The following is a 14438-nucleotide window of genomic DNA, read 5'->3' on the forward strand; positions in this document are numbered from 1 at the left end:
GAAAAAGACAGTCCTATTGTCAAGGAATCATTTGATAGTTCTCCATTGCTGAGAATGTAAAGATATTAAGTCCCGTTGTTTGTTACATAACTTTTCTATTTTTTCCCCCCTCGTCCCGCGCCACTGATTTCACGCCTGTTTAGTATTCACCACGGAGCCTGACAAAGGAAAAAAAACCGGAAAAGATGGTTATATCCTGTCATCAGCAGGCGTGGGGCTCTGGCTTAGTTGATAGTCTGGTAGAAAGTCTGCAGTTTCTGGAACCAAAAGTAGTGCGCTGGTATCGGCCCCGACTCGATATTCCACCAGCGTCCCGCTGTTCCATGTACATAATACTTTATTCCCTTGTATCCCATTCCCATGCCACCAGGTCCGTGTCAACTTAATGGACATCATACTATGGTTAACGCCACGCCGCGTTTCTTCCCGAGAAAGAAGGATATTTCTTCTCAGCTGGCGTGGGGATATGGCTTAGTTCAATCTAGAGAGATGGCTACCATTTTGGTTGCCTTCAATATTTCAACAAAAAACTTACTATTCTTGTTAGGGTTTCCCACCAAAGTCCGACCCGTTAAAAAGGAACCATTTCATATTGCTGATGATTAGATGACATTAGGTCGCGCGGTTTTGGGTTTCTGTATAAAGTCCAGGGAAAATTCTGCCTGAAATTCTATCGCTACAATCTTTTATCCTTTTATGGTGCTAATAAGATGAGAAAACCTAGAGAAATACCGGGCCCCCGCACGGGCGGAAGTGGGAAAGTGTCCGAGGTGGACGGAGACCGGTACTTCCCTGCCCTCGATCTCCCGCCAGCCACGCCGCGCAGTTGGGTGCGTGTCTCCATTTTGTGCTCAGAGAAGTGGGGTGGAAGCTGTGCTGTGCCCAGGAGAGGTTGGGAGAGAGGGAGAGAGATTAAAAAAAAGAGAAACGCCGGGCCCCCGTGCGGGTGGCTTGGCGGAAACGCTCAAATCACATACTGCAGGTTGTTCAGTGGACTGCTGGTGTCCAAAGCAGCTCTCTTGTCCTCCTCAGTCATACTGGAGCGGCGGGCGCAGCAAAGTGGGACTTGACTTGTAACATTTTTAATAAACATTCATGTAAAGGGAGAAAGCTAGGTATAATTGGATAATAAGTCACTGAATATCACATTGAGTAATTATTTCATATTTAACCAAATTTGTGGTGATTTAGTTGAGTATAGTTTAATGCTTTATATTTCCCACAAACATATTTTAATGTGAAATTTCAAGCTTTTATAAGAATAAAATTTAATTTAGAAATTTCAAAAACTTGACAGTAGTTAGAACTGACAATTTTTTTTGTTGTCACAATAAATTTGAAAAGGTAATTAACAAAAGACTTAGAAATTACCTTATGTGAATTATTTAAATCACTTAGACAGCTGAAGTGAACTTCACTGATCATAGGATATTTCTGGAAATTGGCACCCACATGTTTTTTTGTAAACCAACACATTCATTTGTTGAACTCATTTATCTAAAGTAAGTACATTTGTGATTTCTTTTATATTTTAGATTTCAGTTTTATATTTTGAATAAATTTACTATGTTATGTAACATTTTACAACATGGTATTCTTTACATTTTTCCATAAAATCCTCAATATTATAAGTAAAAAGAGCACTTAGCAATCTCTTTTGTGTATAGCTTATTTATTTTAAACAATTATTATTTGCTATAGTTGATAACCACCCATAAGATGAACAATGATAAATAATGATAAATAGCAACTTTAGATTTAGAATTCTTGAGACATTATACCTGATGTTGTATATTTTGTGAACTTAAGATTTTTTTCCAGTTCTCTGTCCTCTCACATGCAGAAGTTGTTGCCTACTATTGTTACTAAATTGTTAATAAATTACTTTTATGATGCTAAATATGTAAATAATTACAATGTAATGTGCATAATGCAATAACTTGAAATGTATGCCATTTTCCTATTTCAGCCTCAAGCTATTCAACAATTACTTTCCTATTAGAATTTGAAGATTATAAACTGTCTTTAGTGATTATTATATTTCAAAATACTGATAATCATCAGTGACTTTTTGATGACAGTTTTAATTTTAACACAGGTATTCATTTTCATGTTATTAAATCATTACAATCTGACTTTAAATAAATAGGCATATTACTGTCAGAATCTTGATTCCTCACAGATTTTCAATCTGTATCATTCCAGTAATAAAATATTGTCAATTATAGAATATTTTATAAATAAAGTTTTTCTTATTTTTTTTTGCCATGAGACCCTTATTTAAGGACCCAAGAATTTATATAATAGCTGTAGATTCTTCAACTGTGGAATGAACTCTAGTACACACCCTCCACCCCACCCAGTTCCTGTTCTACCACGTTGCTGTTATGTACTATTTTTCTCAAATCTACTTACCTTAGAGCGCAGTGCCTGGCATTAACTTAGCTGCAGAGATGAGTAATGAAAAAACAACATATGCAGAGCTAAATTTGACTAAAACGTCAAAAAAACAACAAATAAAACCTAGAGGTGCTAAAGGCTTCACTTCAGGAACAGAACAAGAAATATACTATGCAGAATTAAATCTTCAAAATGCTACTCAGTCTCCTCAGGCAAATGACAAGAACTACCACTGCAAAGGTAAACTTTTATATACATGTAAGATGTAACAGTTCGAGAACGGGCAGTTGGGTTGCAGAGTGTTGGGAGAGAGAAGAGAGGAAACTCAGTATTTTTCATTTTGGACAATCAGAGAGTTAATTTGAATATGATATTCTAATATGAATTCTGAAGACTAGTTTTGTTTAGGCATTGTTGAACAAATCATAGAGCTATGCACTTGCTAAAAATGCAATGCAGTGTTCTGGGAGAAAGATTGCAATGGACCTAGAGTCCAAAATGGTAACAGAATCGCACTCTAAATAGTTCTCTCCGTCTTTCCATTCTCAGTGTTTTCATTTCAATCCCATAGGATTACTGTCACCTCCAGAGAAGCTCATTGCTGGGGTCCTGGGAATAATTTGCGTTGTCTTGGTGTGCATTATAATAATCACAGTGATTATTACTCATTGTAAGTAAATTTTTTAAATTTTTTAAAAAAGGAAACTTTTACAGATGATCTCATCTCCACTAAAGATTTTATAATATTAAGGAACAGATCTCTCATTTTAATGCAAGTATATATAGACTAGTGTAGATTGATTATTTTGAATTTATAATAAAAACATAATTTAGAATACCAGAATACCTTATTGAGAAATGTAAATTGTTTTTAATTTGGTTAAACCAAATACAGAGGGAGATGTAACTTCATTTTTTAAACTTTTAAAATATTTTTCCACTCAAACTTAATTCTTATATTGTTATTTTTAGTGAAATTAATTTTCTTAGATGAATTCACCTGCGTAATTTCTCTTTGTCAAAGATTTTATAATATTAAGGAACAGATCTCTCATTAATGCAAGTATATATAGACTAGCGTGGATTGATTATTTTGAATTTGTAATAAAAACATATTTAGGATACTAAAATACCTTATTGGGAAATGTAAATTTTTTTAACTTTGTTAAACCAAATACAGAGGGAGATGTAACTTCATTTCTCTAAGCTTTTAAAATATTTTTCCACTCAAACTTATTCTTATATTGTTTTCCTTAGTAAAATTAATTTTCTTAGATGGAGTCACCAGCGTAATTTCTCTTCCTCTTATTTAAAAGTATTCTGTTCTGGGATTGCTGAGAATGTGAAGTTCAGTCTGAATTGTCTTTATACGTTTTGGGTTTGCTTTATTTCTCTTCTCTCTACTTCTCTCTTTCCTTTTTTCTGCTATTGTCTCTCTGTCCATATTCTTCTTAGAATTAGTACCCTCTCTCAATAATACTACTTTACTTTACACACAATTTTATTGAATATGATTCTAATCTTTAACAATGCAAAAATTGTCCACTAAGACACTAATGTTATTGTGATATAGTTGAATCCATTTATATTTATAGGTTGTGCTTAATTTTCTTCTAGCTACTCAGACTCTAAGGCAGAATAATTCTTCCGCAATTAATACAACGAGCACTCAGAAAGGTGAATACTGATTTTAAAAGTTTTTATAGTACATTTTAGAGTTTGTATATCTTGGACTAAGTAGAAATGCTAGCCAATTTAAGAGAAAACATAGTTAAAAAATAAGGAAATGAGAGTTCATAAAAAGTAATTGGTATGCAACAACATATAAAGAATAACTTACTTATTATAATTTTCTTTACAAAGTTTGGTTCAAATATCTTACAGCTAAAAATGAATAAGTTATTCAACGATAAAATTGTTTGTTTGTGGCTAATGTAGATATATAGAGTGGGAATTTTTAGTGTGGTATTTGTCTTATATCAACATTTAAATTAAGGGATGAGAACTGACCCTTACTGGGTGTGTTTGCATGAGACTTGTGCTGTGATGTACCACATCCTGACAGTGCACAATATGCAATATACATGCATGTTTTTACCTATGCGCGTGTAGCAGTTCTATCTGATGTTTGTAATTAACTTTCCTATTAATAGCTGAAAATAACTCTCTGGTGCCTCCTTGTGCTCACTGTCCTCCTGAGGGATTTACATATTTCAACAACTGCTACTATACAAATCATGGAAAAATGTCATGGAAGGAGAGTGTGATGACCTGTGCTTCTCGCCGGTCTAGCCTGCTTTATATAGAGAGTGAAGAAGAACTGGTAAGTGTTTAACGTGACAACCACATTACAAAAGACATTTCAGTTAATACTTTTTCACTTTCGCATATTTTTACTGTATATTTTGTACACTGTACATATTGACTTTTAATATTTCAGTCCTACAATTTTCTTTCATGTCATAATGCACATTTGATTTATCATTCTTACTTTTTTCTAGAAAAACATGTTTTCACAACTGTTTTTAAATTTTTTCTTCCATTTAAGCTAATTAAAGATATAATATTTGCTGATATTACACCTAGTGATAGCCATTTAAGTGGATTTAGTTAGCTTCAAGTGAATCAAGTGTTATTCTGTGCTCACAAATGCAATAAGAAATTGGCACATTTTTCAGTCTGCCAGTGACATAAAAACACTCCATGCTTCAAAGGCCGTTCTGTCAGTCACTCTGTTATCATCAAAAAGTCAAATGAGAATCTTGGATAGTGAAAGCAAAGTATGAACAGTACATTCAAAATTATCAAACAATTTCTAAACATTCTAGCAAGATAAATTTAATAAAAGGAAAAGCACTGTAGCACTGTCGTCCGATTGCTTGAAGTGGGCTTCAGTAACATCTCCATTGTGAGACTGGTTACTGTTTCTGGCATATTGAGTACGCCACAGGTAGCTTGCCAGGCTCTGCCATGCCAGTGGGATACTCTCGGTAGCTTGCTGGGCTCTCCAAGAGGGATGGAGGAATCAACCCGGGTCAGCCTTGTGCAAGGCAAACACCCTACCCGCTGTGCTATGGCTCCAGTCTCATGAAATGAATAAAAATAAAAATAAAAAACCCACCAGGTCTGTAGGATGCAAATTTTTTTTTATATATGATTTATTATAAATATATATAGATATGTTTTTTTTCACTTTTAGGAATGGTTGCTTCAGTGTTGGTATTTTCATTAAACTTACATATTGTATATACATTTGGAAAATTATAATTTTCTTAAAAAATAAACATACAACCATATAAAATTCATTGTTACAACTCTAATATAGATTATTCAAAGTGTTTATAGGTATGCAAAGGTGCACAGGCTTATTCATTTAATCGTGTTAGTATTTAGTGTGTTTTTCCAGAAAAATCTCTTTACATTTAAACACTGTTGATGACATTAACTATGTATGTCTTTTGATTACTTCTAGATATATCCCTTCTATCAATATTTTCTTTTGTTTTGTATATAAATATATATGTTTTACGTTGCTGGGGTTGAATCCACAACTTCATATTTACAGAACATGAGGATCCTACCACTTGAACTATATTCCTGGATGTCACCATTTTCCAAAAATTAACAAAATGGTGATGATCTTTTCAAATGCCTTCACAACGTTATTGAGAGTAATTTATAACCTTTGTTTATTAGTCAGAGAGAGAGAGCCAGAAAGCCAGAGCCAGAGAGCCAGAGCCAGAGCCAGAGAGAGAGAGAGAGAGAGAGAGAGAGAGCGAATGGCTTCCCTGAGCCACCTCTTCTGTAGTTTGGTGTTGGGAAGCAGCAAGTCTAGCTCTTCTGTTGGGTCATCTATAGTAGTGTTTTCCATACCTGTTGTTTTATAACTCTGGAGAAAACTTTTTGTCTTTCAGAGTCCTTTAACTTTTACGTTAGAATTTTAGTAAAAAATGTTATTAGCAGGAACGAACTTAGAGAAATAAGTATGGCAGCTTGAACAGATTGCTGTTTCAGTGAAGAGGCATTGATCTTTGCTTATCTTGGCTTAGAGAGCAGTTGGCTTAGAGATAGTACAGGGGTAAGGTATGGCCTTATGACCTTGAGGAAACTAACCCTAGTTGACCATATATGTCCATATATGTACCATATATGTCCTCTGGTACCTCCAGGAGTGATCCCTGAGCACAACTAGATGTAGCCCTGAATTAAATAATTTTAGATATCCAGTTATCATTTTCTGACTGCCAACTCGTTATGAAATCTTTTGTTAGTTTCCTTATAAAATCAAACTCAAAGTAAAAATGTAACGTAACAATTTACATTTACATCTCTTTCTCGGAGAGCCAGGCAGGCTACCGAAAGTATCTTGCCCCCAAGGCAGAGCCTGGCAAGCTACCATGGCATATTTGATATGCCAAAAACAGTAACAACAAGTCTCATGATGGAGACATTTATGGTGCCCGCTTGAGCAAATGGATGAGCAACGAGATGACAGTGACAATTAATTGGTTTCAAGGTCTGTGGAAATGATCAACATAAATAAATTATGTGCACTTCATTTTCCTTGTTAAATAAGAAACAGACCCAAGCCACTAATTTTTTATATCCAGAAATTTAAATCAGAAGCAAAATTGTAACACAATTTTAGGCAATTTGAAAATCATTAATCTCTATTTTAGTCAAATAGAAATTTAGCAGTGCCTTTCACTTTTAAATTAAGAATCTTTGAAAAAATAGCTACTTGCATCTTTTAAATAATAAAATTCCTCGTAATGAACACTATATATTTTCAAATAGAAATTTCTGGTCTCCATATTACCTCCAAGTTGGGTTGGAATATTTCGTAACACCACACATCATCCATGGATGTCAATAAATGGTTCAATTTCCAAACTAAAGTAAGTTTTTGTTTTCTTTAAATATTTGAAATGTATAGAGAAAATATAACATTTTATAATAATCTTAACTTGTTAAATTATAGCATGAAGAAATTACTGTTTGCTAGCATTTTTTCATATGAATATTAAAATATGGAGTGGTTAGATTTCGAATCCAAATTTTTTGGAAATTATCTTTTCTCCATTTTCAATACTTTAGTTACTTCCTTTACAAAAGAAATGTTATTGATTAGTGGGTTGCCTGCTAAAAAAGTGCTAACATATTTATGCATATTTTTCCATTATAGGATTAAAGAAAAATCAGCTGGAGAATCTAACTGTGTTATTGTCTCACCTAGCCTCAATGCAGACATTTGCACATATCCACATTCTTATTATTGCAAGCATAAACTTCAGAATTAGTACAGCTACATATGAATTCTGTTGAATAAATTAATAATCTTAAAGATACTAGCTCATTTTGCATGTAATAATGACCTTACCAAATAAAATTGAAGTGTACAAAAGTAAAGTTTTAGTAATTAGTGTAAAGTTTCTATATGTACCTTTCCTATTTCAGGGAAATTATTTCTATATTTTATCCCAAATATAAGGCTTATTGAATTTTTGTCATACTTAAAGAAATTTACATTTTTCTTCAATAGAAGAATATTCCCATTTTTCTACTAGATGCTATAATTCTATCAGTGTGATAATTTTTATTGTTTTTGTTTAGATTGGAATAACAAATATTTTCCATTTTGTGTTTGTAAACTAATGGTAAAATTAGTTTACCATTAATTCTAAAATAAACTGCAGTGAGTGGATGTACTATTTTTGTATTTAAAATCAGTGTGTCTCTGGGGACTGGAGCAATAGCACAGCGTTTGCCTTGCACACGACCGACCTGGGTTCTATTCCCAGCATCCCATAATCATATCTCCCTGAGCCCCCTGAGCACGGCCAGGAGTAAATGCTGAGTGCATGAGCCCGGACAACCCCTGTGCATCGCCAGGTGTGACCCAAAGAGAAAACAAAAACAAAAAAACATAAAATCTGTGTGTATCTATATTTATTTGAGATTTTTTTAAGACAATATCACAGACTAGAGTAAGTTTTTATTTATAACTCTATACTTAGATTTTATCAAGGTGACATAAGGAAGCTACATAAGGTAGAGCAATAGCACAGCAGGTAGAGGGTTTGCCATGCACGTGTCTGACCCAGGTTTGGTTCCTCCACCCCTCTCAGATAGCCCGGGAAGATACTGAGAGTATCCCACCCACACGGCAGAGCCCAGCAAGCTACAATTGGCGTATTCGATATGCCAAAAACAGTAACAACAAGTCTCACGATGGAGTCATTATGGTGCCCACTCAAGCAAATTGATGAAAATGGGATGACAGTGCTGTACAGTGCTGTACATAAGAAAGCATTTGCTTATTGTATCACCATATAATAATTGTATGATAGGACTCACACTCACACACACACACACGTCTATATTATTGACATATTTACATATAGATAACTATATGTCTATACCTATATCATATATATGTCTATATCATTGAAGGGTGCTCATATATATATCGGGCAGGAAATAAAGTACTCCAGCCGTGCTCAGGGGTCATTCCTAGCAATGATTTGGGGAACATACAAAGTGCTGAAGATCAAGCAGGATCCAACTGAAAGGAAGATAGCACTGACCATGTATATTTTATGCGTTTGTTTGGTGTCAAATTGAACAGTGCTAAGGACTCTGTGCCTATTTGTTGTAATGCATTTTTGTAATTTTCATTTTCTAAGATTTTCAGTTGCTGTAGACATTAAAATATATTTATAATTTTGTATTATTACCTGTTTATGTGCATAAAAAGCATCACAGCTGAAAATGAAGCTTTTTGTTTTTCCAACGTTCTCAAAAGTCATTTTTACCATTATTCGGTATTATCATGAAAACATCTTGGCTCTGGTGCTCCCTAATTGCCATTCTGATGTTTCTAGTAATTATCAGTTTCTTCTTTCTACTTCCTTTGCTACTTCTTTTTCCCCAAACCTGGACTGTTAAGCCACATCCAAGGTGTTCAAGAGATATTTCTGGCACTGTGCTTGTGGATCATTCTTGGCAATTTCAGGGGGTCACATGTGGTTCTAAGGATAGAACCACCTGGGTCTGCCTGTCCCTCATCCTTATGCTCTGTGCTTGCTCTCTGACCCTTTACTTTCCTTGCATTGCCCCTAATTCAGCCTTCCAGTTTTCTTTTGTATAGTTTATTTCTCTCTCTCTCTTTATCTCTCTCTCTCTTTCTCCCTCTCTCTCTCCTTCTCTCTCTCATTTCTTGAGTTCTTTTTGCTTTTTATTCTCTCCTTCCTCCCTTCCTATTTATATCTGTACACAATAGACTTAATTTCATAATTTTCTTTCCATTTATACGTAATGTGATAATTCATTCTGTCCATTTAACCTTAATTGCTGAGTTAATTAGGGATGTATTAGTGAATTTTAAGCCATAAAAGAATATTCATGTATTTGGTATTCCTTGCACTTTTAGGTAAACTCCTGTTAGAAAAATTTCTGCAAACTAGGAATGTCCTACATTTCTCTTGAATATGACTTCTGTGATTGAGTAACCACTCTTAATTTTTATTTTATTTATTTTTGCTTTAGCGTAAAACCTGGTGGTGTTCAGGATTTTCTCCTCACTTTGTGCTCGGGGAGCACTCCTGGCAGTGCTCAGGGGGTCATACCAGATTAGCCAAGTCTAAGGCAAGCTCCTCACCCTCAGGGTTACTGCTCTGGCCCCTTTTAATTTCCCCCCTTTTTATTGATTCACCATGAGGTACAGTACAGAGCTTTCATGTTTGAATTTAGACAAAATCTAAATTCATATAATCATCAAACACCCATCCCTTCACCAGTGCACGTTTTTTACCACCAAAGTCCCCAGTATCCCCATCCCCACCCCCATTCCACACCTACCCTTGACTACATGGCAGACAATTTGCACAATACTCTTTCTCTAAGTTGGTCACCTTTGATATTTGAGCCCAGTCCCACCACCCCTCATACCTGCCAAAAATGCAATGCTAGACAATGTGTTTTGTATTGCTTGTTATGGATACAATACAATGTCACGTGGCTGCAAGAGCGGCTTGGAGCTCTAGGAATTCTAAACTTTTCATAATTAGGGTCTGGAGAGATCGCTGCAGCAAGTTTCTGGGGTCCAAGATTCATTTGTGTGTCTCTGGATCATGACCGTGTGGGAGCTTAAGCAGATGGTGGCTGTGTGTGGGTGTCATCTCAGAGTCCCATGGGAGGGGGGTAGGAGAAGGACCGACTCAACCTGTCTCGTGAGGTCTGGCATTTCCAACCACCATGACCCGTACCTGGAGCTTTTTGCCGAGTTCTAGAAGATGACAGCCGCTGGGATTCCTAGGGGGCAGGCCAGGGATGGCACCTGCACCCAGCTGGAGTGGCCCCAACTGGAGTGGCCCCGAGAAAATGGCCTTGCAAAAGTGGTGGCCCCCTTTAATTTTAAATTTTATTTAATTAACTTAAAATGAACTTTAATGTCTACATTACAGGTGATCTTGTCTAGTGTCTGCTGGAGGAACATCACAGTTCAGTAATGTTATAATATCATAAGAATTATGAATTTGTACTGCAGCTATGATGTATGTGAACATAAAAGTTTATCTTATTTGTGTATTTATCATGCATAGAATCATTACTTATATGTTATGATTATGTGCATTGTTTATGTGTATACAGTACAGATTGTGTGTGAATAAAAATCTATCCTGGTGGATCATCTTGTTTTATAAGCAGTGAAAATTGTTTAATTCTCTATTTTTGATTTTTATTTCTTACTTTTGCAAATCTGTTATTTTATTATGTTCACAAGGCTCTCATAAACCATTGAAAATCAATTGCAGCTGTATACATCATTATAAAACCATCATTTTTGCAACATTGATTCAATTAATTCATTTTTAAATATATTCTTTCATGTTTTAAAGTTTATCGCTCTATATATTATTATTTATGTCTCTGTAATAAAAATTCATTCATATAAATATTTTAATTGAATGTAAATTATTTTCTAATTATATTTATTTTGCAAATAAATATTTTATGTCATAAGAACTATGCATTTTTTATTTAGGTTTGAAAAATGTTGATAGATTAATTTTACATATGTTACTTTTTATATTGAATGCTACTAATTCTTTGAACTTAGTCTTAGTTTCTCCACAACATCTATTTTTAGTGCCACGGGCATTATGTTTTAATTTAATGTTAGATTTCCAAAATATTCATTTTTCTGGTCACTAGGCATTGCCATCATCATAAAAATGTAATATGTGTATTTAGTGATATCATAATAAGTAAATAATCATCAATTATTTTAAAATAGTTATTATTTCACTTTTTAAGTAGCTGCACATATTTTAAAAAACATGTTTTAAAAACCATGAAATTACAGGTAACAAATGTATTGTTTATGTAACAGTACTAAATTTAAAAAAAAAACAAAGTGATAAAATGAGTGTTAAATTTTAAATATTTCGATTTAAAATGGCATTATTAGTGAGCATGACCCAATTTGGTGAATTGGTGAATGACTTTTAGTTTTACAGTTTTACAAAATGATTAATCAGAAGTTAAAAACTTTCATATAATTGTTTAATGCTGTGACACCTGTCACTTCACCCAGTGTATATTTCACATCAACACTGCCCCCAATTTCCCTTGTTTCATCCCAGACCCAGATTACCTTTATGGCAGGCACTTTTCTTCTCTTTTACTCTCCTTTTAACTCAATAAAAATGGAATCATTAGAAAAATGCATATACTGAGCCATTTTCCATTGACAGAAGCTTTACAATTAGTATAGATTCTTAAAATACAGCAATAAGTTTTGTGAAATTCCCTAGCTTTTATAAAGATAAAGCTAGATTTTGTCTAAATTCAGTCTCCAAATGAGTGGTTTAGAAGTGAATTTCCACAGGAATGATACAAAATGGGAAATCACTAAAATCCTTTAGGAATAGGTATAAACTAGATCCCAAGAATTATTGATTTATATCTTCTGATGTCATTGTGTCTTTTGATTTGTGATTTAAGGGTCTACTTTTCGGGGCCAAATGACAGTTGATTGGGTCCGTCCCTTGCATATGGCTAACTCAGATTCTGTCTCTGCCACTACTTATGGTCCCCAAGTCCCAGCCAGGAGTGACCCTGAGCATAGAGCCTGGATAAATTAGCCAGGTGTGACCACAAAACAACCACTACCCCCCCAACCCCTACTCTCAATCTGTTATTCCTATAGAGCTGAAAGATAGTCAGGGCACCTGCCATGTATCTGGCCCTTCCAATTTCCCTCCCTGACATCCCATACGGTCCCCCAAGCACCCGCAGGAATGATGCCAAAGAACAGGAATAAACACTGAGCACTGCAGAATGTGCCCAAACCAAAACAAACACAAAATCAAAAGCTACTTTTCTGTTTGTCCAACTTTTTATTAAGTGCTATTTTAAAAATAGTATCTTGGATGGGCCCAAGTACTAGTGCAGGGAGTATCGAGTTTGCCCTGTACAGTTGAACCTGGTTTGATCCTGGCACCACATATGGCCCTTTGAGTACTTCAAATAGTCATCGATGAGCACCGAATCAGAAGTAAACCCTGAGTACTGCTGAGTTTGCCCTCCCTGCTTTAAAATAATTATCCTGGAGTCCAACTGCCTTGTATGAGTCAGGCCCAGGTTTGATCCCTGTACCCTATTTGGTCTGTGTGCTAACCGGTAATGATCCCGGAGCACAGAACAAGAGTACTGCTGGGGACACCCAAAATCCAAACAAAACATAGATATATAATAGCATCTTTATTTCTGCCTAAATAAGTTAGACTATGACTTGTAATATTTCTAATAAACATTCATATAAAGAAAGACAGCTAGTTATCATTAGATAAGAAGTCGCTGAATATCGCACTGAGTATTATCTCACATTTAATCAAATTTATGATTTCGTTGAGTACATTTTAAAGCTTTATATTTCCCATAGACATATTTGAATGTGAAATTGCAAGGTTTTTATAAAAATAAAATTTAATTTTAGAAATATCCAAAACTTGACAGTAGTTAGGAGAACTGACAATTCTTTTGTTGTCACAATAAATTTGAAAATGTAATTAATTAAACATGTAGAAATTCTTCAGAAAATAAGTAGTGTATCAGAGATGAAATATTATTAATGGACCATAATTTTTGAAATATTTTTCTTAGAGTAAATGTGCCATCATGAAAGGATGAGGGAAAGTTGTATTATACCAAAATTTAGAGATTGTATCTAAGTTTTTAGTATTTGTGCAGAGATGGAAGTAGTTCAACTGCAAAGGATGGTCAAGTCTATTGTACCCCAACACCTACTGTTACAGGAACAATCTTTCAGAAGCATTTGCCAATGGACAAACCAAATGACAGACTAGAAACTCAGAGTCTCTGCATTGTTGAGGCGTGTCTGCTACCAGTTTGAAAATACAAGTCTAAGGGTTTCCTGTTGAAATTTTAAGTGACACTTCAATAATGTGTTACTTTTTTTCACTCATTTTTTCATTGTGAGCTCTCATAGACCAGTCTGTCCAGACCACAGCCAGCTTGTCTTTTCACAATGGCAGCCTTTATTTCTGTAGAAGACACTCCACATTCTCTACAACAGAACACTTTTGATCTCTTTTTTATTTATTCATGGGTCTCTGTAGAAGAGCTTAAATGGTGGTGCTGAAGTTGGTTCATGGGGTACTGCTAGAGCTTCCAGGAGTATAGGAAAGTGGGGGAAGGTGCCCATCTCCTCCCTAGGAAAACCTGTAGACCAGTCACAAAACCCCAAACCAACATTTTCAATATGTTATTGACTTGGTGTGGTCTGTCCTGAGATGGTTGAGTCAGGCTAGGGTCATAGTAGCGATTTTGGATTATGGGAGCAAGCAGCTGCCAGGGGCTTGGCTTGGGCAGGCACCAGGATGACCTACGCCCTCTAATTTCCACTGGTCTGTTCAGCCTGGAAAGGTTTGAGATTCACTTCGGCTTTTGATCTCTTTCAAGATTTGTTAATGGATCTCTGAAAAAAAGGTTTTCAATAGCTGGGCTGGAGG

At 35.0% G+C, this 14438-nt stretch overlaps 1 protein-coding gene across 1 annotated transcript; it reads left to right on the forward strand.

Moving 5' to 3' along the window:
- Positions 1-2453: 2453 nt before the first annotated feature.
- Positions 2454-11328, forward strand: LOC101556807 (NKG2-A/NKG2-B type II integral membrane protein-like). The gene is made up of 6 exons (XM_055117972.1): positions 2454-2640; positions 2972-3070; positions 4018-4077; positions 4554-4723; positions 7198-7298; positions 7586-11328. The coding sequence occupies exons 1-6, from the start codon at positions 2454-2456 to the stop codon at positions 7698-7700; spliced, it is 732 nt and encodes a 243-aa protein (XP_054973947.1). The 3' UTR covers positions 7701-11328.
- Positions 11329-14438: the final 3110 nt, after the last annotated feature.

This window comes from Sorex araneus, chromosome 10, assembly GCF_027595985.1.
Source record: "Sorex araneus isolate mSorAra2 chromosome 10, mSorAra2.pri, whole genome shotgun sequence".
Lineage (NCBI taxonomy): Eukaryota > Metazoa > Chordata > Mammalia > Eulipotyphla > Soricidae > Sorex > Sorex araneus.

Excerpts from the sequence above, each read along its gene's own strand:
- LOC101556807 (XM_055117972.1), top strand. The coding sequence starts at position 2,454 with ATGAGTAATGAAAAAACAACATATGCAGAGCTAAATTTGACTAAAACG. Across the intron at positions 2,641-2,971 it reads CAAGAACTACCACTGCAAAG|GATTACTGTCACCTCCAGAG; the intron begins GTAAACTTTTAT and ends TCAATCCCATAG. Across the intron at positions 4,724-7,197 it reads TAGAGAGTGAAGAAGAACTG|AAATTTCTGGTCTCCATATT; the intron begins GTAAGTGTTTAA and ends ATTTTCAAATAG.